The sequence below is a fragment of the Microcebus murinus genome, chromosome 8, assembly GCF_040939455.1.
Source record: "Microcebus murinus isolate Inina chromosome 8, M.murinus_Inina_mat1.0, whole genome shotgun sequence".
Classification (NCBI taxonomy): Eukaryota; Metazoa; Chordata; class Mammalia; order Primates; family Cheirogaleidae; genus Microcebus; species Microcebus murinus.
The window spans coordinates 18,478,776-18,505,668 of record NC_134111.1 but is presented as its reverse complement, the minus strand read 5'-3'; the positions used below and the strand labels follow the sequence as shown (position 1 = coordinate 18,505,668).

The following is a 26,893-nucleotide window of genomic DNA, read 5'->3' as shown; positions in this document are numbered from 1 at the left end:
AAATAAAACTCTCATTCAAAAAGAGCCTGCAAACTAAAATTCGTAAAACATGAAAAAAAAATGGTTCTAAAAATAGTTCTATCATATCCAAATCAACAATCACAATATAAAATCATGAAATGTAAAGAATATCTGAAAGAACTAAGAATGTTTAAACTGAAAAAGAAAAGAAGACTAGGATATGAGAGAGATTTCAAATATTTAGATTATGGTAGAAGGGGATTTAAACTTAAATTTTATGACTCCAAAGAGCAAAACTGGGCCTCCTGAATGAAGCCTTTGCTAATGACAAGATCTCTGTGAAAATGAAATAAACTGCCACTAAAAGGTGAGTGCCCTGAAGCACATGAAATGTTAAAAAATAATTTTTATAAAGACAGTTTTATAAAGATGTAGAGGAGAGTCACATATTGCATAGCTTTAACTATTATAAAACCTCTAAAATATCCAAATCAGATCTTAATTAAGTTCAATTCTTCTCAAATCAATTTTGAGAGATGTTTCATATCAGAAGAGTGAGTTTCATTAAAGTTTTGATAGATGATGTTATAAAAACTGTTTTTTAAGTACAGCTAATAAATAGCCTACATCAGGCTCCACAAATCAAGCATGTCCCTACTTTCAGTAAAGAAAAGTTGAGCTACATGGAAGAGTGACAGAAAAGACCCCAAAATAATGTTCATTAATGTTTTCTTAAGAAGCAATAAAGTATTAATATTTGCATCTGACCAGAAATTTGATCTAAAAATTTTAGTCATTGAAGACTTTTGGTAGGAGAAAAGGAAAACTAATGGAGATAGGAGAAAAAGAAAACTAATGGAGATATTAACACATAGTTGCCTTTTTCAAAAATTTCCCAAAATACTACATGTAAAATTAAGCAGTACTTCTGGCATTTGAACCTAGAAAGTTTTTTTTTTTTCTTTTTTGAAGAAAGGGTCTCACTCAGCTGCCCAGGGTAGAGTTCAGTGGCATCAGCATAGTTTACTGCAACCTCAAACTCCTAAGCTCAAGCAATCCTTTCACCTCCGGTTCCTGAGTAACTGGGACTACAGGCATGTGCCACCATGTCTGGTTAATTTGTTTTTTATTTTTTGTAGAGATGGGGTCTCACTAGGTTACCCAGGCTGGTCTCAAACTCTTGGCCTCTTGCCTCGGCCTACCAAAGAGCTGGGATTACAGGCATAAGTCACCGCACTCAGCCTATGATAGTGTTTTTATAGTATGAAAAGATATATTCAGCAAGTGTTTTTATAGTACAAAAAGATATATTCAGCAGGTCCCATTTAACCCTGCTGCTCTCAGTACTAGGAACATGAAAGGGAGGGAGGGAGGGAGGGAGGGAGGGAGGGAGGGAGGGAGGGAGGGAGGGAGGGAGGGAGGAAGGAAGGAAGGAAGGAAGGAAGGAAGGAAGGAAGGAAGGAAGGAAGGAAGGAAGGAAGGAAGGAAGGAAGGAAGGAAGGAAGGAAGGAAGGAAGGAAGGAAGGAAGGAAGGAAGGAAGGAAGGAAGGAAGGAAGGAAGGAAGGAAGGAAGGAAGGAAGGAAGGAAGGAAGGAAGGAAGGAAGGAAGGAAGGAAGGAAGGAAGGAAGGAAGGAAGGAAGGAAGGAAGGAAGGAAGGAAGGAAGGAAGGAAGGAAGGAAGGAAGGAAGGAAGGAAGGAAGGAAGGAAGGAAGGAAGGAAGGAAGGAAGGAAGGAAGGAAGGAAGGAAGGAAGGAAGGAAGGAAGGAAGGAAGGAAGGAAGGAAGGAAGGAAGGAAGGAAGGAAGGAAGGAAGGAAGGAAGGAAGGAAGGAAGGAAGGAAGGAAGGAAGGAAGGAAGGAAGGAAATTCAAAACCCAAAGGGTTCCAACCTTAAGGAGCTCACAATCGAAGCCCCAAACAAACTACTACCTGAACCCTGCTAAGCTGGGAGATTGGCAATATTACTTTTTGAGGACAACAAATAGGAGAGAACACCATCGACAAATATTAACAGATTGAAAAAACAAATCAGTTGCTTCTTTAGCATTAGTACACTCAAACTATAATTGAGTATTTTGTCTCTTTAAACACACAAAATAATCTATATAGTCAAGTACAGCTTTCTTCTAAGAAATGTTATAGTATAGAGAAATGTTTCTATATACTCAATAAAATTACCAAATCATTACTTTTACCTGGACCTCAGATAAGATCGGCAATGTCAATGCCAACTTACAATCTTTGATTTGAAGATATCCAGCAGACCTGATAAATGAGTGTACTGATTTGGTGCTTTTCGAAGATGAACCATTTCAAAATCAGTCCGGACACCAGGACCTTGACATTCTCCCACATACATTCTTCGCCATTTGTGATGAATCTGCACAAAGAGTGGCACCTGGCTGCAAGATATGATTAAATACGAATAGAATGCAAGCTTAATAAACACTAAATAACTCCTAAACCTTAACATTTTCCCATATGAAATTATTTTAATCTCAAATATTTAAAAGCACTGAACAAGGAACACTACAAAAACACAGGTTTCTATTTTATAACAAAAACATTCTTAGCTCCTTTTCTCTTTATACTGTTAAACTGAAGAAACTATCATCTAGTAGCACTTTGGTTAGTCAGAAAATTGTTCTAAAATGGCTAAGGTCAGGAAACAACAGAATGAAAATTATCTTGAATAAAAGCGAGATTTGTCCCAAATTAATAATAAAACCTAATCCATAGGTATTAATAATAATTAAACCAATATTTTAGTGAAATATTTCACTTTATAATTTAGATTCAAGCTTCATTATTCACAGATTTCCATATTTGCAAATTAACCTACTAAATTTATTTGTGACCCCAAAATCAATACTTGCAGCATTTTCACAGTCATTGCAGACATGTGCAGAGCAGCAAAAATTTGAGTCACCCAACTGCACAAGTTCTCAGCTGAGGACAAACAAGGCAATGCTCAATCTGCTTGTTTCAGCTCTTATACTATAAACAAGTATCTTTTTCATAATCTTATATAGTACTACATTTTTTTTTTACATTTTTGTAGTTTGTGTTGGTGGTTTCATTCTTTAAACAGCCTCCAAGCATAATTGTAAGGTAGTATTCCTAAGCAAAAGAAGATTGTGATGTGCCTTACAGAGAAAATGTGTGTGTTAGACAAACTTTGTTCACACGAGTTACACAGCTGTTGGCTGTAGGTTCAATTTTAATGACTCAACAATATATATTAAATAAAGTAACTCTTTTTTTAAAAAGAAACTCACATAAAACAAAGTTATGTATTAATTGATTGATAGAAGCGTGACTAGAGGCTCACAGGAACCTAACCTTGTATTTCTCCTAGAAGTAATGGGTCAGGATTTAATAATTCAGTGTTTGTGGCAACTTCATAGTTACACATATAACTACCTTAAATAACAACAATGGACTGTACAAACATATTCCCAAATTAATAATGCTACATTACTAAATAGACTAACCATTCCTTAAGAAAGTAAATCCCAATTATTCACTATAAAGTACATCTACTGTAATACATTCATTTTTTCTCAGTAAGTTTACAGTTAGTGTCTACTGGTCTACTTTATATGCAAATGAAATAAAACTGAAAATAATAGAATAATGATTAATCAAATTTCATTTCTTAAATACTTCCATTTAAGAATAGGGCCTAATGATACTTGAAAATAAGTTTTAAAAAGTTAATCCAAGTAATATCTAAAATTTCTGAAGTTCTAAAATTAGATTTTATAACATAATTTAAATAACTAAACATTTGAAAGCACAAAAGGATAGCAAATTTTTTCATTTTAAATATACATTTAATATTTCCATAAGATTCCCTTTAGAAATGGCCTCGATATAGGTTTTGTTAATTGTGTCCTTATATATCAAATTCTAGTATAATAATATGCAAGTATAGGCCAGGCATGGTCGCTCACGCCTATAATCCCAGTACTCTGGGAGACCGAGGCAGGAGGAGTACTCAAGGTCAGGAGTTCAAAACCAACCTGAGCAAGACCGAGACCCCATCTCTACTAAAAATAGAAAGAAATTAATTGGCCAACTAAAAAATACATATATAAAAAACATTAGCCAAGCATGGTGGCACATGCCTGTAGTCCCAGGTACTCGGGAGGCTGAGGCAGAAGGATTGGTTAAGCCTAGGAGTTTGAGGTTGCTGTGAGCTAGGCTGACGCCACGGCACTCTAGCCCAGGCAAAAGTGAGACTCTGTCTCAAAAAAAAAAAAAAAAAAAAAATGCAAGTACATTGTTAAAAGAAAAATTTTCAGGCCAGGTGTTGTGGCTCATACCTGTAATCCTAGAATTTTAGGTGGCTTGAAGCCAGGAGTTCAAGACTAGCCTGGGCAACATAGTGAGACCCCCATCTCTACCAAAACAATAATTAAAAAATTAGCTGGGTATGGTGGCGCATGCCTGTAGCCCCAGTTATCTGTGAAGCTGAGGCAGGAAGATCATTTGATCACTTGAGCCTAGAAGGTCAAGGATGTAGTGGATTATATTAATGCCACTGCACTCCTGCCTGGGCAACAGAGCACGACCCTATCTCCAAAAAAAGAAAAAAACTTTTTTTCCAACAAATTACATTTAACATAGTTTATGTCAGTAAAGAACAAGTTGAGAATTGGGCAACTCGCAGAACCAGAAGAGGTTCAGATAAAGAGCTCTGCTTTGTAGCAACATGGGTGTACAATAATTATAGACAAAAAAGGGAAGTGAAGTATAGAAACAGCTTAATTGGTTACAACTCTCAATTTGTCTTGTTTGGGCATGATCTGATCAGGTGGCAACCCGTGACTGGCCAAACCTCAGCTGCTGTGATTGACTAAGACTCAGCTAGTTGCTCCAAAAGGATACCCCTAAATTAGGCTTTCAGTTTGTTCATGAACTAAGTTACCTAGCAGTTCTTTATAGCAAGGATGCAGTTACAGAGGTAGTGAATACATATTTACTAAATTGCTAATTATAGTAAAAAACCTAACATTTAGTAACCATTTTCCTTCATAAATTATCAGTAAAAATAGTTTTAACTTATTGTCTAGGTTTTCTGAAATGTCCACGTACCAGCCAGTGTTTCCCAAAGCAATAGAAACAGAACTCAGAAGAAGGTTGCACTTAGATTCACTGAGAACAGCATCACTGTGTGCAGCAGGGGCAATCACTAGGAACTCGCGCAACCCATACCTTAAAAAAAAAAGAATCACTGCATTAAACTGGGGAAACTTCAGAATGTAAAAATCCATTATTTAAAAAACATGACAAAATTTCCCTACAGGAAATGTTTAACAAGTCAGGTTTGAACTACAGGTGTTCCTTTTTTTAAATGGCAACCGAACCTACAACAATCTGAATTTTCTTTAAGAAGTATTTCCATCATCTACGTACTAGCTCCCCTCTATTCTTTACAAATTAAAAATAATTTACTGAAATCACAAAGGAAAGATCATTAAACAAGTTTTGCCTTAAAAGTTAAGTTTACAAGATAAAAGAAGAAAGCAAACACTGAAATCTTGCTGTAATGAATGACAACATTAAGTCTACCAATGGAGAAAGTAAAATTTTGATAGATTCACTAAATTGGAGGAAAATATCAGTCATGATGTACATGTGCTCTCTAAAAGTGAGAACACAGTTTACTAAGTATCCTAGTTAAGGAATTCTTGTATTCAATAACATACATTAGGCCAGGCGCGGTGGCTCACGCCTGTAATCCTAGCTCTCTGGGAGGCCGAGGCGGGCGGATTGCTCGAGGTCAGAAGTTCGAAACCAGCCTGAGCAAGAGCGAGACCCCGTCTCTACTATAAATAGAAAGAAATTAATTGGCCAACTAATATATATATATATACAAAATTAGCCGGGCATGGTGGTGAATGCCTGTAGTCCCAGCTACTTGGGAGGCTGAGGCAGCAGGATTGCTTGAGCCAGGAGTTTGAGGTTGCTGTGAGCTAGACTGACGCCACGGCACTCACTCTAGCCTGGGCAATAAAGTGAGACTCTGACTCAAAAAAAAAAAAAACAAAAACATACATTAGATAAAAGTCACAAAATTATCATAAAACTGCTTAATCTTGTTACAATTATCTACATTTAATGAAAACATCTCATTTAATTGCCACATTCTTTAAAGTTACAAATTTTCTGCCAAATTTTACCAAAATATAAGGTCAAGTTAGTGATCTTGCCTACTGAAAATTCCTGTCCTATCTATTCCTCAATGTATTTTGAATTTTTCAATTTAATTTTATTTAGTTAAGAGACACGTCTTGCTCTGTTGCCCAGGCTGGAGTGTAGTGGTACCATTATAGGTCACTATAACCTCAAACTCCTGGACTTAAGCAATTTTCCTGCCTCTGCCTCCCCAGTAGCTGGGACTACAGGCATGTGAGGCATGTGACACAAAGCCCAGTTAATTTTTTAATTTTTTTTTTTGTAGAGACAGGGTCTTGCTAAATTCCCCAGGCTGGTCTCAAACTCTAGGCCTCAAGTGATGCTCCCGTCTTGGCCTCCCAAAGTGCTGGGATTATATAGGTATGAGCCACCTTGCCTGGCCTATTTTTAGTTAATATTTTTATAAATTATTAATGAAAAGAATTACTTATTTGCCTAATAATCTGTGGATATGTAAAGTTATAAATGTTTATTTTTATGAACATTCTCCTCAAAAAAATCCCTCAGACAGCAGTAAAGATGTCTTTAAAAAGTCTAATTCGTAATCTGTTTATTGTTTAGATGACAACAACTTAGTGTATTTCCTCACCTCTCCTCTACCCTCCTACCCCTGAAATCAAAATGAGTTATGCAGAGCAGCATCAAATAACGGAAAGAATTCAGAGCTTTGAATTTTAAGCTCTGAAGGTCTTTTTTTTTGAGACAGAGTCTCGCTTTGTTGCACAGGCTAGAGTGAGTGCCGTGGCGTCAGCCTAGCTCACAGCAACCTCAAACTCCTGGGCTCAAGCAATCCTTCTGCCTCAGCCTCCCGAGTAGCTGGGACTACAGGCATGCGCCACCACGCCCGGCTAATTTTATATATATATATTAGTTGGCCAATTAATTTCTTTCTATTTATAGTAGAGACGGGGTCTCACTCTTGCTCAGGCTGGTTTCGAACTCCTGACCTCGAGCAATCCGCCCGCCTCGGCCTCCCAGAGTGCTAGGATTACAGGCTTGAGCCACCGCGCCCGGCCAGCTCTGAAGGTCTTTAATTTAAAACATAGTTCTCTTTTTTTCAAATGTCCTTGGAAGCAAGAAAACAAAATGAGTACATTCCCCCATGCCATCCTCCACACTAGTGTGAAACCATCAACAGTTTCTTGTTTATTTTTCCAGAAATGTTTCATCTGTCCTTGTAACCACTTTATCCCCAAATAAGATTATACTATATGTATATAATTTCTATACCTTCTTTTCAAAGGGCAATCCCCTACTGATCAGTATTTTGTTTCAAGTTTTGTGTGGTTGCAATAATACTGCAATTGTCTATTTCTACACATACATTTGCATAACAAATTCCTGGAAGTTCAGTGTCAGATAAAAGAACATATGCATTTTTAACATGGATGGTTACTGCCAAACAACTCCCTCGCTGTACACACACACACACATACACACACACACACACACAGTGCCAGTGTATACTCCCATTAATGACAAATAAGCCAAACTGAACTGCTTTCTATTTATCTGCAATATACCTTCTATGCCCTATGTATTTGTTCTCTCCATCTAAAATGTCTGCCTCTCTGCCACTCTACCATTACTAAATATCCAAATCCTAATGAACCTTTTTTTTTAAAGATTTACCTGAAATACCACCCTATCACCCATCAAATGTGCTCCCTTCTCTGAATTCTAACATCTTTTTGCTACTGCTATAATCTTTAAAATGTCAATATAAGTAATAGATTTACTTTCCCTAGCAGGTCTACTTGAGGCCTGAGAGCATGCTTTCACAAGTAAACTAACATTAAGTGGAGGCTTAAAAAAAAGAACAAAAATCAACGATAAAAAAAGGAACAAGACTTTTAAATGAGCAAAGGATCTGAACTGACATTACTCCAAAGAAGATATACAAATGGCAAATAATTACGTTAAAAAATGCTCAATATCACTAACCTTAAAGGAATGTAAATCAAATGTACTATGAGACAATCACCTCACCCTCATTAGAATGGCTATTATCAAAGAAAACAACAAGAATGTTGGCAAAGATGTAGAGAAATTGGAACCATTGGACACTGATAGGAGGAATGCAAGATAACTCCAACAGTGTGGTAGTTCTTTAAAAATTAAACACAGACTAACCATTTGATCCAGTAATTCCACTTCTGGGTATGTATCCAAAAGAATTGATAGTCGGGATTCAATTAGAAATTTGTACACCCACATTCATAGCAGCATTTTTCACAATAGCAAAAAGGTGGAAACAACCCAAATTTCTATCAACAGATGAATAGATAAACTAAATGAAGTATATACATACAACAAAATATTATTTAGTCTTAAAGAAGAATGAAATTCTAATATATACCATGACATAGAAGAACCTTGAAGACATTATGTTAAGTAAAATAACAGCTAGTCACAAAAGGGCAAATGTTATATGATTCCACATATAACAGGTACCTAGAGGAGAATTTAAAAAGGCAGAAAGTGGATTGGTGGTTACCAGGGCTTGGATGGGAGGATGTAAGTTATTGTTTAATGGTTATAGAGTTTCAGTATGGGACGATAAAGTTGGACGTGGACAGAGTGATGGTTGCACAAAAATGTGAATATACTCACTATCACTGAACTGTACAGTTAAAAGTGGTTAATGGTAAATTTTGTTATGTTTCACCACAAAAAAATATACATAAAAACTGAGGAAAAAATGGTATACATTTTAAAGATTAAGAGATATAAATGACTAATGTCTATGAAAAGGTGATCAATCTCACTAGTTACTAGGAAAATAAAAATTAAAAAAAGATATCCCTGTCAACCTACTGGCAAAAAACATAAAATACTAATAAGCTCCAGTGTTGGCAAGAGTCTTGGATTACCACAGGTGGTGATATAAACTTTAAGAACATTTTTAGAGGGCAAAAGGGCAGAATATATCAACATTAAAATTAATAAACCTCAAACTAATTATATTGCTTCATAGCTATACTGTAAAAAACCACTGATATAAATGCAAAAAGATATGTGTACAATGATGTTCATTATAATATTTTAATTATAAAAATCCAGAAGCAACTTAAATATCCTTCAATAGAAGAGCGAGTACATAATTACCCACTCAAAACACATACTCTATGGAATATTTACCAGTCATTAAAAATGATAAGGTATATCTGAATGTACTGGCATGAAAGCTATTGTGAAATGTTGAAAAAATATATTTAAGAATATTTACGGTAAAATCACATTTAAGAAAAAATACATATATCTGACAAAATATACACAAGATCTGTATAAGGAAAACTAAAAATCTCTGATGAGAGATATAAAAGAACTAAATTTTTAAATGGAGATATTCCATATTCATGGACAGGAAGACAATATTATCAAGATATCAGTTCTTTCCAACTTGATCTATAGATTCAATGCAATATCAATAAAAATCCCTGCAAGTTATTTTGAGGACATCAACAAATTGATTCTAAAGTTTATGCGGAGAGGCAAAAAACCCAGAACAAAATAGCCAACAAAATATTAAAGAAAAAGAAAAGTTGGAGGACTAACACTACCAAACTTCAAGAACTATTATAAAGCTACAGAAATCAATAGTGTGGTACTGGCAAAAGAACAGACAAATCAGTGAAACAGAACAGAGAGCCCACAAATAGACCCACATAAATATAGTCAACTGATCTGCAAAGTCAACAACTGAAAAGTAGCAAAGGCAATACAATGGAGAACAGATAGTCCTTTCAACAAATGGTACTGCAGCAACTGGACATGCACATGCAAATAAATGAATCTAGACACAGAGCTTACACCCTTCACAAAAACTAACTCAAAATGGGTCACAGTCTAGGCACAGTGACTCCAGCCTGTAATTCTAGCACTTTGGGAGGCCAAGGAGGAAGGCTCATTTGAGCATGGGAGTTTGAGACCAGCTTGGGCAACAAAGCAAGACCCTATCTCTACCAAAAAAAGAGAGAGAGAGAGAAAATTAGCCAAGTATGGCAGCAATGTGCCTACAGTCTCAGCTACTAGGGAGGCTGAGATGGGAAGATCACTTGAGCCTGGGAGTTTGAGGCTGCAGTGAGTTATGATGACACCATTACACTCTAGCCCAGACAACAGAGCAAGACCTTATCTCAAAAAAACAAACAAACAAAACAGCTAATCACAGATATAATTACAAAATGCAAAGCTATAAAACTCTTAAAAGATGACTCATGCCTGTAATCCCAGCACGTTGGGAGGCAAAGACAAGGGGATCCACTTGAACCCAGAGTTCAAGACCAGCCTGGGAAACGCAGGAGTACCCCCTTACTATATAAAATTTAAAAAATTAGCCAGGCATGGTGGCACAAGGCTGTAGTGACCTATAATTGCGCCACTGCGCTCTAGCCTGGGTGACAAAGCAAGATCCTGTCTCTTATTAAGAAAAAACAAAAAAACACAACAAACTCCTAGAAGATAATGTAGAAGACAATCTAGATGATCTTGGGTTTGTTGATGACTTTTTAGATGCAACACCAAAGGCATAATACATAAAAGAAAGAATTGATATGTTGGACTTCATATTAAAATCAGAAATTTCTGGCCAGACGTGGTGACTCAAGCCTGTAATCCTAGAACTCTAGGAGGCTAAGGCGAGTAGATTGTTTGATCTCAGGAGTTAGAGACCAGTGTGAGCAAGAGCCAGACTCGTCTCTACTAAAAAAACAGAAAGACTGGACAACTAAAAATATATAGAAAAAATCAGCCGGTCATGGTGGCGCATGCCTGTAGTCCCAGCTATTCGGGAGGCTGAGGCAGAAGGATTGCTTGAGCCCAGGAGCTTGAGGTTGCTGTGAGCTAGGTTGACGTCACGGCACTCTAGCCTGGGCAATAAAGTAAGACTCAGTCTCAAAAAAAAAAAAAAAAATCAGAAATTTCTGCTTTGTGAAAGACATTGTAAAGAGAATGAAAAGATAAACACAAACTGGGAGGAAATATTTGCCAAAGACTTATCAGATAGAGGACTATTATATAAAATATACAAAGAACTCTTAAAACTCAAAAACATGAATGTAGTCAACCCAATTTAAAACAAAAGGGCCAAAAACCTCAAAGACACCTAAGCAAAGAATATATATAGAAGGTAAATAAGCATATGAAAAGATGTTCCTCATATATAATCAGAGAAATGCAAATTAAAAGAATAAGATACCACTACACACCTATTAGAATGGCCACAATCCAGAACATTGACAACACCAATTCTGGCAAGGATCCCATAGAGCAACACTGCTGCTGGGAATCCAAAATGGCACAGCCACTTTGGAAGACAGTTTGGTGATTTCTTACAGAACTGAACATAAAATCCCGCAGTCATGCTCCTCAGTATTTACCCAAAGAAGTTGAAAGTTTATGCCCACACAAAATCCACACATGGATGCTTATAACAGCTTTATTTATACCGTGTTTCCCCAAAAATAAGACCCCATCTCTACTAAAAAATAGAAAGAAATTAGCTGGACAACTATATATATTTATAAAATATTAAAAAAAATTAAAATTATAAATAAAATTAGCTGGGCATGGTGGTGCATCCCTGCAGTCCCAGCTACTCAGGAGGCTGAAGCAGGAGGATTGCTTGAGCCCAGGAGTTTGAGGTTGATGTGAGCTAGGCTGATGCCACGGTACTCTAACCCGGACAATAGAATGAGAATTTGTCTCCAAAAAAAAAAGAAAAAGAAAAAAGAAATGAACTATGAAGCCATGAAAAGACACAGAAGGAACTTAAATACTTACTAAAAGTGAAAGAAACCAATTTGAAAAAGCTGCATACCAACTTACAACACTCTGGAAAAGCCAGAACTATGGGGACAGTAAAAAGATCAGTGGTTGCCAGGGGTTAGGAGGAAGCAGGGATGAACAGGAAGAGCATAAAGGACTTTTAGGGCAGTAAAACAATTCTGTATGATAACCATAGTGGTGGGTACCTGTCACTATACACTTGTCCAAACTCACAGAATGCCTAACACCAACAGTGAATCCTAACACAAACTATGCACTCTGGGTGACAATGTGTGTCCGCGTAGGTTCATCAACTGTAACAAACGTACTACTCTGGTGGGGAATGTTGATGATGGAGAAGGCTATGCATGTGTGGGGAAAGGGAGTATATCAGAAATCTCTGTACCTTTCCACTCAATTTTGCTGTTAATCTACTCTAAAACGTAATCTATTTAAAAAACAAAACTTATATCATAAGGTCTAGTTAATGTGGAAGTACATCATAAAAGAGATGACAATAAACCATAAGCAACCCATCCAAAAAAATACATATATATAATTCATATACTCATAAAGACTTATATAATCATTAGGCTTAGCATTAATCTGGGAGGTGTTTGAAATAAAAATTGAAACTAGAAGATCTCAAAATATTAATAGTTATAGATCAATAGATAAACTACCAAAATTGAACACTTGACAAAAATGCCAAAAATCTATTTTCTAGAATTTGACATGGAAAAGTTAATTTAATCACACACTGTCCCATTCTGACAAGGTCAACATATACTAATTGTATATTTTTGGTATAAATGAGTATACTGTAGAATAGTTTTCAAATTTGTACTGCCATTGCTTTAGTATTAATTTTAGCTTCATAAAAAAATTTATAGGTGAAAACTTGTGTATGTTATTATGCAGTTGCTAAGCATGATGAGAAATTTGCATCCTTGAAAATTTTGAGAAATTTAATTTTTAACTATTATAATAAAAATTCTATGAATAAAATAACAGTGTGAGAACATTAGGAACTCCTTTTAAGATGCCTGGTTCACATTAGTCCTAACTACATATGAAAGTTCTTCTAATCTTTTCCCATTCACAACGCTCTGCTGTTATACTCCGGGCTTTCCAAACTTGCTACAGTTTTCAAAAGTTCATTTAGGCATCATCACCTCTACTAATGCTGTCCCTTTGCCTTGAATATCTTTTCACCTAACTTATTAGTAAGCATATTTACCTGGGCTTATTCTCACTTATCTTTCAGGATTCTGGTGAAGTATTATCTCATCTGGAAACATTTTCTTAACTTAATCTTGTCTAAAGTAGGGGTACCTCCCACAAGTTTGCAGCCAACCCTGTGCTGCCTTCTATGAGAGCATTTATCACACAATGTTGTCAATGTTTGATCCCTTATCTGTCTTCCTACTAGTCTCAAAGATTACTGAGGCAGGGACCATGTTTTATCCTTGGTATTCCAGTATCTGGTTTCCAGTAAATGTTCAAAAATAATGCTTGTTGAATAAAAGAAAATGCATATACTTTTAATATGCTTAATTTTTAAACAATTCTCAGAAGTTTTATTGTTGGCTTTCTAATCTTTAAGAAAGATCAAAGAAGAAAAACTGGAAGTGACTTCCAACCATATGGCAAACTGACATGACACAGACCCTCCTTCCCTTAAAACACAGAAATACCTAATCAAATATGACAATGTTGTAAAAAAAAAAAAAAAAAAAAACACAGCTGAACTTGAAAAAAAGGAAATTCCTGGATAACAGAGACAAAGAGGGAACTGAAAGGCAGAAGTGAGCATGCAAAGTGACTGAAGAATCCCAGGAGATTATCAGCTGTGGATACAAGCACTAACAGCTAGGGACTGGGAGCTAATATTTTATAGGATAAGCTGTTTAGCTGCTTAAAGTCTGTTAGTATGTCTCACAAAAATGTCTGCAAAACTATGTTGTGATAGACTGGCGAGACTGAGAATGATGAAAGAAATGTCTGTTTACAGCTGAGAATACCATGTATTTTATCCTAGCAATCATAATGTGAATTACATAAGTCTAAGATTGATGAGGTGTATCCAGTCCAGGGAAAGTGGTCTTTGGCATGTATCCAGGCTAGGCTATGTCCAAGAATGCCCCGCCCTCATAATAAATATAAATAAGGCTGGGCTGGAAATCATGCTTCCAGAAGCACAATATCAAATATCATTAGGTTGGTGCAAAGTAATTGTGGTTTTAACATTACTGAAATTTGCCAATTGATATAGGCATACATTCTTAAACAAATGTGGTTATGTTATACATGATTTTAATGCACATTTCTCCCTTTACTTTTTTGTTAATGACATCACTTGCTGTTTATTTTTTATTTATTTTAGACTATGGAAATGATGTTAGACAAAAAGCAAATTTGAACGATTTTCTTATTCAAGTTCATAAAGCAGTGGAGACAACTAGAAACGTCAACAACACATTTGCCCCAGAAACTGCTAACAAGCATACCACCACCAGTGGTGGTTCAAGAAGTTTTGCAAAGGAGACAAGAGCCTTGAAGATAAGGAGCACAGTGGCCAGCCATCGGAAGTTTATAATGACCAACTGAGAGCAATCATCGAAGCTGATTCTCTGACAACTACACGGAAGTTGCTAAAGATCTCAAGGTTGACCATTCTACGGTCATTTGGCATTTGAAGCAAATTGGAAAGGTGAAAACGCTCATAAGTGAGTGCCTCATGAGTTGACTAAAAATCAAAAAAGTCATTTTGAAGTGTTGTCTTCTTTTCTTGTACGCAACGACGATGACGAACCATTTCTTAAACTCTCCATCAGATTGCTGATGTGCTACGAAAAGTAGATTTGATCTGAAAACTGGCAACAACCAACTCAGTAGTTGGACCCAGAAGAAGCTCAAAGCACTTCCCAAAGCCAAACTTGCACCAAAAAAGGTCTTGGTCATTGTTTGGTGGTCTGCTGCTGGTCTGATCCACACCAGCTTTCTGAATCCGGGCAAAACCATTACATCTAAGAAGTATGCTCAGAAAATCAATGAGATGCATCAAAAACTACAATGCCTGTAGCAGGCATTGGTCAACAGAAAGGGCCCAATTCTTCTTCATGACAATGCCTGACTGCATGTCACACAACCAACACTTCAAAAGTTGAACAAATCGGGCTATGAAGTTTTGCCTCACATGCCATATTCACTTGACCTCTCACTAACCAACTACCACTTCTTCAAGCATCTCAACAACTTTTTGCAGGGAAAATGCTTCCACAACCAGCAGGATGCAGAAAATGCTTCCCAAGAGTTCGTTGAATCCCAAAGTATAGATTTTCATGCTATAGGAGTAAACAAATTTCTTTCTTTTTTTTGAGACAGAGTCTCACTCTGTTGCCCAGGCTAGAGTGCTGTGGCATCAGCCTAGCTAACAGCATCCTAAAACTCCTGGGCTCAAGCAATCCTATTGCCTCAGCCTCCTGAGTAGTTGGGACTACATGTATGCGCCACCTTGCCTGGCTAATTTTTTCTATATATACTTTTAGTTGTTCAGCTAATTTCTTTCTATATATTTTTTTAGTAGAGACGGGGTCTCACTCTTGCTCAGGCTGGTCTCGAACTCCTGAGCTCAAACGATTCACCCGCCTCAGCCTCTGAGAGTGCTAGGATTACAGGCATGAGTCACCACACCCGGCCACAAATTTATTTCTCTTTGGCAAAAATGTGTTGATTGTAATGGTTCCTATTTTGATTAATAAAGATGTGTTTGAGCCTACTTATGATGATTTAAAATTCAGTCTGAAACCACAATTACTTTTGCACCAACCTAATATCCTCCACAACTGTGCCTTTGCTAATGAAGCAATGGAAATAGGCAGCTGCATATCTTTTGGATGCTCCCAATCTCTCTACTATATAACCCACACACACCAGTGTCCTTCTATATCCTTTAGATTTATTTCATCAATCTAAATCACCACAGAGGTTGCAATGTTCTCTCACTGAATGGCCTCTGAGGGATCTAGGTGTGCATGAGGCAAAGAACTGGAACTAAGATTTCTGTTTAAAGCCTGGACGCTAGAAGGGACTGAGACTTCAACAAATGAGAACGCCAGGCCCAGAAAGTTTCAATGGCAAATTCTATCAAACAGTTAAAAGAAGATAACATCAATTTTATACAATCTCTTCTGGAAAATAGAAGAGAACAAAACACTTCCCAACTCACATTATAAAGCCAGCATTATTCTGATACCTAAGTCAAAATATGAGAAAACTACAGACCAATCAATATCCCTTATGAACATGGAAACTAAACTCCCCAACAAAATATTAACATGTCAAATACAGCTACACACACACACCACAAAAATACAAATTATAACACAAAGAAGTGGAGTTTATCTTGAGAATGCAAAGCTAGTTAAATATCTAAAAATCGATCAATGCAATCATATTAAAAATCTAAAGAAGAAAAAACAAATGATCATATCAATTTAAACAGAAAAATCAAACTTCAACATCCATTCATGATAAAAAAAAAACTCTCAGCAAAGTAGGAACAGAAGAGGATTTTGTCAACCTGATAAAGAGCATTACAAAAAAACCTACAACTAATATCATACTTAATGATAAATGACCAAATGCTTTCCCCCTGAGATCAGGAACAAGACAAACACATCTACTCTTACTACTCTTACTCAATATTTTACTGGAATCCCTAACCAGTTTTAAAAGGCAAATAAAAAAAAAAACAGATTAGAAAAGAAATAAAACTATCCATAGTCACAGACAACATGATTGTTTAAATATATAAAAGATATCAAGGAAACTACAAAACTCCAAGAACTAATAGAGTTTACCAAGCTCACAGAATACAAAGTAAACACACAAAAATCAGTCAGAGTCCTATATACTAGCAATGAACAATTGGAAATGAAAATCTTAAAAATAACATTACTACAATAGTTCCTTTAAAAGAAAGCAATAATTAGGTATAAATGTAACAAAACATTTACATGATCTGTATGCTGAAAACTATAAGACACTGATGAAGTAATCAAGGAAGTCTTATAAACTGGAGACCTACCATGTTCATAAAATGGAAGAACTGGCATGGTAAAGATATCAATTCTCCCCAAACCAACCTAAACATTTAAAGTAATTCCAATCAAGATCCCAGCAGGAGTTTTTGTTGATATAGACAAATCAATTCTGAAGTGTAATACATAATGAGTGAGATGTGCACCATCTGGGGGATGGTCATGATGGAGACTCAGACTTTTGGGGGGAGGGGAGGAAATGGGCATTTATTGAAACCTTAAAATCTGTACTCCCATAATATGCCGAAATAAAAAAAAAAAAAAATTCTGAAGTGTAAACGGAAAGGCATAGGAGCCAGAATAGCCAAAATAACTTTGAAAAGAATAAAATTGGAGAAATCACACTTCCCAATTTTAAGACTTACTATAAAACTACAGAAATCAAGAATATCCAGACATACACCCACAAAAATAAACACAAATTATTTTTAAAAGCACAAAAGCAATTCAAAGGAGAAATGATACTATTCAATAAATGGTGTTGGAACTGAACATCCATATATAAAAAAAGAACCTAAACCTCCTACTTTATACAAAAATTAACTTGAAAAAGATAAACATAAAATATAAAATATAAATCTTTTATTATAAAACACAGGAAAATTGGCCAGGTGATAAAAGTCAACATCACTAATGATTTAAGTCATAATAGCATGTACCCTGGTATCACGAAAAGGGCACTTCACCCCTGTGGTAGTCTTTCCAAAAACACCTAACCCCAGTATAATCTTTTTTTTTTTTTTTTTTTTTTTACGTAACCTAAACATTTGTAACCCCAGTATAATCTTAAGAAAAACATAAGACCAATCCAAATTGAGGGAGATCCTACAAAATATCTGACCAGTACCTCAAACTATCAGGGTGATGAAAAACAAAGAAGACTAAGAAACTTTCAGAGACCAGAGACTAAGGAGACACAATGAGTAAATGCAATGTGGTATCCTTGATTGGATCCTCGAAAAGAAAATAGACATTAGTGGAAAAACTACTTAAATTAAGTTTAGCTAATAATAATATAAAAATGTTGGTTTTTCAGTTTTGACACATGTACCATGGTAACATAAGCTGTTAATAGTAGGAGGAAACTGAGTGACGAGCATACTAGAATAGTCTTCAACCTTTCTGTAAACCTAAAATTATTCCAAAATTAAAAAACTATATATATATATCTTTTAAAAAACAGGAGAAAAATTTGTGATCTAGAGCAAAGAGTCCTTAGACATGGCACCAAAAGCACAATCCATAAAATAAAAAATTAATAAACTGAACTTCATTAAATTTTAAAACTTGTTTTAGAAAAGACATTGCAAAGAGAATGAAAAGATAAGTTACAGTCTGGGAGAAAGTATCTACAAATCATATAGTCTAGAAAGGATTTATACACAAAATTTTTTTTTTTTTTTTTTTTTTTTGATAATCTATACCTAAGTTTATTTAATCAACATATAAACCACTACCAAAAGCCACACATAGTTCCCATTTCAATTAGATATACTAACTCAAGAGAATCTTTAATGACCTTTGAATTTTCCCATCTTTTAAAATAGGGGTTGGCAAACTCTTTCAGACAAGAACCAGACAGTGAATATTTTAGGCTTTGTAGGCCATCCAATCTCTGTTGTAACTACTCAATTCAAAGTAGCAACAGATAATATGTAAAACATGAGGACAGCTATGTTCTAATAAAGCTTTATTTGTGAACTCTGATATCTAAATTTCATATAAGTTTCACAAATCATAAATTATTAATTTCTGATTCTTTTCCCAACTATTTTAAAATACATAAACCATTCTTAGCTTGCAAGCTATATAAAAACAGGCAGTAAGTTAGATTTGGCCCATATACACAAAATTTAAACAACTCTTAAAAACTCAACAGTAAGAAAACAAACACCCCAATTAAAAAATATACAAAAGACTTTATGAAAGACTTCAACACAGAGAAGATACAATGGGAAATAAACACAAAATTAAAATTAGAATAAAATACTACTACACATCTACTAGAATGGCTAAAATTAAACATATTGATCACATCAAGTACTGGTAAGGCTTGTAAAACTGGAATTCTCATATATTGTTGGTAGGAATGCAAAATGATATAGCTTACTCTCAATGTGGCAGTTTCTTATAAAGTTAAACATACATTTATTAAATACCTATGACTTAACAATCTCACTCTAGGTATTTACCCAAGTGAAGTGAAAATATATTTTCACACAAAAACCTATGCATAAATATTTATAGCAGCTCTATTCATAAATGTCAAAACCTAGAAACAACCCTAATATCCCTCAATAAATGAATGAATGAGTAAATGAACTGTGGGATATTCTTAAAATACTACTCAGCAATAAAATGGAACAAACTATTGACATACAGAATTTACTTCAAAGGATCTCAAAGGCACTATGTTGAGTAAAAGAAGCCAGTCTCAAATAAGTACATATGGTATAATTCTATTTAGTTGACACTCTCAAAAGGTTAGAACTACAGTGACCAAGAACAGATCAGTAATTCCAGGGATTATAAGGATGTAGGGAGGATGTGCTTACTAAGGGACAAGAGAGGCTTTTTGTGGGGGTGGGTTACAGAACAGCTCAAAGTCGCAGAGATATTAAGTGCCTGAGCTAGGAATTAAACCTAATTTAGTATCTGGCCCAACATTAGGTATTCAATTAATGATGAATGAATGAATTCAGGCAAAGCCCATGCTCTGTGATACCATGCTGCCTTTTGATATATTTAGTCATGTTAAAAACATCTACTCATATTTTAAAAGGTCAGAAGAAAATCTGGAAGGATTAGACTAAATTCAAGAAATGTAATTATTAAATTCCCTCTTCAGTTGTTCAAGTTGCTTAAGTTCACAATTTTTAAAAGAACATACTAAAACAGGTATATTTATGAAACATCCAATTTATTTGCATTTGTAAATAATTTTCTTCTTTTTAAAATATGCTGCATAGTCTATTTGTTATAGTAATCACAATGAAATGAGGAATAAAGAAATAAACAGAGACATTATCATTTTCCCCTCCCTTAGAAATTCTTCAATTAAAAAAAAATCAAAAGACCAACTCAAACTAATAGAATAAGTTTAAACCAGTAAATAAACTTCCTTTAATTAGAACTCCTTTCTTAACCATATACTCACACCAGGGCCATTTTGGTGGTGGTATGTTTTAACACCATCTCATCCAAAATAAATAAAGTTCAGAGACATTTTGAATTGAAAAAGCTGGAAGAGACCTTTTACATGTGATATACTGTAGCCCCCCTCCCTTATCCTCAGGAGATATATTCTAAGACCCTCAGTGGATGCCTGAAATTGCAGATAGTACTGAACCCTAAATATACTGTTTTCCTTATACATACATACCAATGATAAAGTTTAATTTGAAAATTAGGCACAGTTAGTGCTTAACAATAAAATAAAATAATGATTATAATATTCTGTAATAAAGTTACATGAATATGGGCTGGGCGCTGTGGCTCACGCCTGTAATCCTAGCTCTTGGGAGGCCGAGGCGGGCGGATTGCTCAAGGTCAGGAGTTCAAAACCAGCCTGAGCAAGAGCGAGACCCCGTCTCTACTATAAATAGAAAGAAATTAATTGGCCAACTGATATATATAAAAAAAAAAAAAATTAGCCGGGCATGGTGGCGCATGCCTGTAGTCCCAGCTACTCAGGAGGCTGAGGCAGGAGGATTGCTTGAGCCCAGGAGTTTGAGGTTGCTGTGAGCTAGGCTGACGCCACGGGACTCACTCTAGCCTGGGCAACAAAGCGAGACTCTGTCTCAAAAAAAAATAAAAATAAATAAAAAAAAAAAAATAGAAAGAAATTAATTGGCCAACTGATATATATATAAAAAATTAGCCGGGCATAGTGGCGCATGCCTGTAGTCCCAGCTACTCGGGAGGCTGAGGCAGAAGGATCACTGGAGCCCAGGAGTTTGAGGTTGCTGTGAGCTAGGCTGACGCCACGGCACTCACTCTAGCCTGGACAACAAAGCGAGACTCTGTCTCAAAAAAAAAAAAAAAAAGTTACATGAATATGGTCTCTTTCTATGTATCAAGATATTTTAATGTAGTATACTCATCCTTCTTGTGATCTGTCGATCTGATAACCAAGACAGCTGATGGGAGGGTAGTTTATACAGCATGGATATGCTGGACAAAGGGATGAGTCACCTCCCAGACAGGATCATGTGAGATTTGATCACACTACTCAGAACAGTGCACAATTTAAAACTTATGAATTATTTTTTTTCTAGAATTTTCCATTTAATATTTTCAGACTGCAGTTAACTGCAGGTAACTGAAACCGCAGAAGGCAAAACTGCAGATAAGAATGGACTGCTGTACCTCTTACATTAATATATCACACTTATAGTTTAGACATAAGTGAGTTTTGATTTTTACCACATAGCTGTTTTGAGATCAACATTTTATTTCAATATAATATCCAATGATACGTATTAAAATTTCTATGATACTTTAATGTTCTATGCTATCAGCAAAGCTATAGTTAAGCACTACCCTTGATTATGAAACACAGTGCAGAAAAGAGTGAACAGCAGGCCTGTGACTGTTACCCTTTAGTTGCAGCTTCAATCACAACCTTGCTGGCAAGGTTGGTTCTTGGCTGGCACCCAGGAATTTGGATTTGGGGAGGGTTCGCACCATTCCCAGAACTGATTAAGAGTTATTCACTGTGCCTAAACTGTTTTGCAAACAATGCGGTTTATGCTAAGCATCTACTTTCCTTCTAGGAGTCTGAAATTTTTGTATATACCAGTAAGAGGGTGCCTACATGACCAATTAAAAACCTTGCAGGCTGAGCCTCTAACAAATTTCCCTGATAGACAATGTTTTACATGGACTTTCACAACTTGTTGCTGAGGGAATTGAGTTCATCCTGTGTGACTCCATCAGAAAAGGACTCTTAAAAGCTTGTACTAACTGGACTTCGCTTCACGTGCTTTTTTCCTTTGCTGATTTTGCTTTGCATCCTGTTGCTATAATAAATCATCTGTAAGTATAACTATATGCTAGTCCTGTTAGTCCTCTTAGCAAATCAGTAACAGGTAGCCTTGGAGTCTCTCCAACAAACATACTAAAAGATATCTGAATAAAATATATACATACCATCTTACCAAGCAATGTGCTCTTGGAGGAAAGTCATTATTCATACACAGCAAATCTTGCATAGATTGTGGAATAACATCTACAAAAACATTTATTAATGAAAAAGTTATTATGTCCATTATCAGGCAGAGTTTTACAATATGCTTTGAGATAACACATGTCTTGCTAGCCCACGTAGTTTTGCCATTGCTTTAAGATTTATATCTAAAGCTAGCTAAGACTGGGTGGAGGGGGATATCTTCTTTTTCCTTCAAATAAAGTCAGCCTATAAAAAAGACAAATATCATTCCCATGTTTATAATATGTTTTTGTTTCTAAGTCATGACCCAAACAATTCCTCCCCCTTACTAAAGCAATTTGTTTGATTTGTTCTTCTTGGCTCACCTTCATCTCTCTACTTTCTTTTCTTCAAAATTCTTCTTAGAGATCTGTCAACTCCCTATCACCCCCACAGCTAGCTTTTTCTGGTCCCCTAGCCATCTTAAATTGTTCTTGTAAAACCTCTTACCCAGCTTCCCACTTGTAACCCATATATCTTTATGCACTTAAATTAACATTCATAATAAGACACTAACAGCAATGATCATAAATATATATATCATAAATATATAATAAATTCAAAGCATAAGTAGTATATGTTCATAAATATATTTTTGTTATATAGCTATTATGGCTTAGAAAACATATTTTTTTTTTTTTGAGACAGAGTCTCGCTTTGTTGCCTAGGCTAGAGTGAGTGCCGTGGCGTCAGCCTAGCTCACAGCAACCTCAAACTCCTGGGCTCAAGCGATCCTTCTGTCTCAGCCTCCCAAGTAGCTGGGACTTACAGGCATGAGCCACCATGCCTGGCTAATTTTTTCTACATATATTAGTTGGCCAATTAGTTTCTTTCTATTTATAGTAGAGACAGGGTCTCGCTCTTGCTCAGGCTGGTTTCGAACTCCCGACCTCGAGCAATCCGCCCGCCTCGGCCTCCCAGAGAGCTAGGATTACAGGCGTGAGCCACCGTGCCCGGCCAGAAAACATATATTTTTAATTTTGCTAAAAGAGTTAATAGAACACTAATCACTTGACACTCTACATAACCAAAAGCAATGGGCAATATCAAAAACACAAATGGGCCGGGCGCGGTGGCTCACGCCTGTAATCCTAGCACTCTGGGAGGCCGAGGCGGGCGGATTGCTCGAGGTTGGGAGTTCGAAACCATCCTGAGCGAGACCCCGTCTCTACTAAAAATAGAAAGAAATTAATTGACCAACTAAAAATATATATACAAAAAATTAGCCGGGCGTGGTGGCACATGCCTGTAGTCCCAGCTACTTGGGAGGCTGAGGCAGGAGGATCGCTTGAGCCCAGGAGTTTGAGGTTGCTGTGAGCTAGGCTGACGCCACGGCACTCACTCTAGCCTGGGCAACAAAAGTGAGACTCTGTCTCAAAAAAAAAAAACAAAAAAAAAAACACAAATGATCAGTGCTCAATTCTTCTGACCTCTGATAATATAGTTTTATATGTGTAGCTCTAAAACCACCGTTATAGCTTCAGTCATGACCAAATTATTAATAAAAGAAAACTGCATAGTACATACATTGCCTTAATTAGCTTAAATTCATTTTTCTCTTATACCACAGAGAAATTCATTTTTCTCTTACACCACCCTTCATCTTAAAAACACTGACCCTGGGTCTCCTTACTACAACAGCTCTTCCTTGATTTATGATGTTTCTTTAAATTAATAGTACTTAACATTTTGCTATCTTAAACAGCAGCCTTAATTAATCAGCAGAATGTTGGATCTGGAAATCCCAAGTTCTTATGAGAGCTCTCATCAATTGCAAACACTAACTCTTCCCTTTACTCTGAAAGTTCTTATATTCATATTCTGGCTTAATTATTTTATTTTGCTGTATAATTGTCTTACATATATATATTTATAGTTGATGTTATCTGCCCTAGTTTCTGAATCTGAATGCAGACATTACCAAATTGTTTTATTTGTAATAAGAACTTTCTTATATACATACATACATATATATACACACACACATATAATAGAAAAGGTAATATAATTCTATTCCTACACACAAAAAATAGATATTTCAGGTCTCTGTTTATAAATGATAATCAGTTTGTATCTGAAAAACTCTAACACACATTTGGCCTATTTATTTGCTGAGTGGATAAAGAAGGGTATTTGACTGATAGCTAGCTCTGAAATTCATGTTTTATCAATACCATGCTTACTCACTATTACATGTGTATCTCAGAACAGAAGATTTTGGATGATTTGACCTATTAACAATTATAAACACCATTTACTGAGTACCTAGCATAGGTCAGGTACTGAGATAGTTGCTTACATACATTATTTCATTAAATCTTCACATTAACCCTCCAGGTAATATTACTTCATTTTACAAATGAGATAACTCAAATTTAGAAAAGTCAAGTAACTAGTAAGTAGAAAAATCAGAATATTAATCCACTTGGTCTAACTCCAAAATCTGTAGTATACCTAAAATAATACTACACTGTTGAATCAATATACAAATTTCCTTTATTTACAAATGCTTCAGTGCCAAGATTACTTGTTTAATCTCCATAACATCTTTTTTGATGTTAAAACTGATCTTTTCTCCTGTGAACTCCAGTAGAACTTTATCAGTACTTTGGGATGCCCTTTGTCCCTTTCTACCTCCTACTGCTACAGTTACTTATCTGTCTTATCTTCCCCACTGGAATTTAAGTTTGGGTTCAAAAGGGCTTGACAGAGTACCTAAAACACGTACTAGCTATAACTGCTACTGTTACTTATCTGTCTTATCTTCCCCACTGGATTTAAGTTTGGGTTCAAAAGGGCTTGGCAGAGTACCTAAAACATGTATTAGCTATAATTGAATAGCTAATCAATTAAATGTGCCAACTTAATTAATTGTAAAATGAATAGCACTATAATTCTTCTACTTCACATGCAAAACTACCTCATACTCTACTTCAGATGTGAAGCAACTTCACATATGTAAAACATTTCTGGAGCATACTACTGAATTAAGAGAACTAAATTCATAATTCAAAATTATAACCACTCTTAAAAGTCATGAGTTAAAAATACGTAGTAAAAACTTACCTTCTAATAATTCATCTTTTCCTTCTTTATCAGATAACTCTTGTACAAGATAATGATGAGTGACTGAGAACTTGAAGTCAGCAAAGGAAATTTCATCTGTTTTCTCTTCCCATGTGCCAGAAGTAAATATACCCTGTATATAACAATAAAATGGAAAAACATACACATTAAAGTATCGATAGTTAATACTACATTTATTAACCACAGGGATTTTTTCCCCCTTTTCTGCCCACTGACCTAAAAGTTTCATCCTCTAGGTAGCCTTTATATAATCAAAGAAAAAAGAAAAACATACAGGTGAATAAAACCAAGAGGAAATTATTTTATAAATGATTTATCAGTGTTCCTTTAAAAAGAAAATTCTCTTAGAATATTAACTATCAAATAACTTACAAAAATTATAATTTTTGTGAGATAAATCTTTAATAAAATCATGAATACACAGTAAATCCCATGTCTCTTCACATGCAAATAAAAACTTCTCTACCAATAATAGAACCTCTATACCAGTTATTTTTAACTGAAAATGATTAAATTTAAATTTTTACAAATTTAAATTTCTGACTTTAGAAGTCAGAAAAAAAATACATGACAATAAAATTCTATTAGGCCAGGTATGGTGGCTCACATCTGCAATCCTAGCACTCTGGGAGGCCAGGTATGGAGAACAGCTTCAGGTCAGGAGTTTCAGACCAGCCTCAGCAAAAGCAAGACTTCTGTCTCTACTAAAAATAGAAAGAAATTAGCTGGGCAATTAAAAATAGAAAAAAATTAGCTGGTTGTGGTGACATGCACCTGTAATTCCAGCTACTTGGGAGGCTGAAGCAGAAGGATGGCTTGAGCACAGGAATTTGAGGTTGCTGTAAGCTAGGCTGATGGCGCAGCACTCTAGCCCAGGCAACAGGGCAAGACTCCATCTCAAAAAAAATTCTATTATAAAAATCTCAAATCTGGTAACATCACTATATATTACAGCCCAGAGCATTATTTGATAGCAGAAATTGCTTCATAAAGAAGCAGTTTGTGGAAGTAATTTAAGTGACTGGCACCTAAATATAGCATTTATTTGATTAATAGATTTCTGCAAGCTTCTTTTTTTTTTTTTTATTTTTTTATTTTTTTATTTTCTGGCTAGCCAGGGTCCAAGCCCCAGAGCACCAACGCAGTGGCCACTCTCACAGGCAAGGACCTCTGCAAGCTTCTTTATCAAGCTTTGGCATTCAAGTCTTTTCATTTGAACAGCAGCTTCTTTTTTTTTTTTTTTTTTTTTTGAGACAGAGTCTCGCTTTGTTGTCCAGGCTAGAGTGAGTGCCGTGGCGTCAGCCTAGCTCACAGCAACCTCAAACTCCTGGGCTTGAGTGATCCTTCTGCCTCAGCCTCCCGAGTAGCTGGGACTACAGGCATGCGCCACCATGCCCGGCTAATTTTTTATATATATATCAGTTGGCCAATTAATTTCTTTCTATTTATAGTAGAGACGGGGTCTCGCTCTTGCTCAGGCTGGTTTTGAACTCCTGACCTTGAGCAATCCGCCCGCCTCGGCCTCTCAAGAGCTAGGATTAAAGGCGTGAGCCACAGCG

The 26,893-nt window shown here is 35.8% G+C and overlaps 1 protein-coding gene across 3 annotated transcripts in view; it reads right to left on the bottom strand.

The window, feature by feature from the left end:
• Positions 1–26,893, bottom strand: part of RAB3GAP1 (RAB3 GTPase activating protein catalytic subunit 1) — a 107,011-nt gene that overhangs the window by 50,314 nt on the left and 29,804 nt on the right. For all 3 annotated transcript variants that reach the window (XM_012740106.2, XM_012740107.2, XM_012740108.2), the window contains exons 4-7: positions 25,314–25,446; positions 22,190–22,268; positions 5,061–5,180; positions 2,197–2,362 (exon numbers count right to left, since the gene is read on the bottom strand). In XM_012740106.2, coding sequence (XP_012595560.1) covers positions 2,197–2,362; positions 5,061–5,180; positions 22,190–22,268; positions 25,314–25,446 — 498 coding nt within the window. The remainder of the gene's footprint in view (positions 1–2,196; positions 2,363–5,060; positions 5,181–22,189; positions 22,269–25,313; positions 25,447–26,893) is intronic.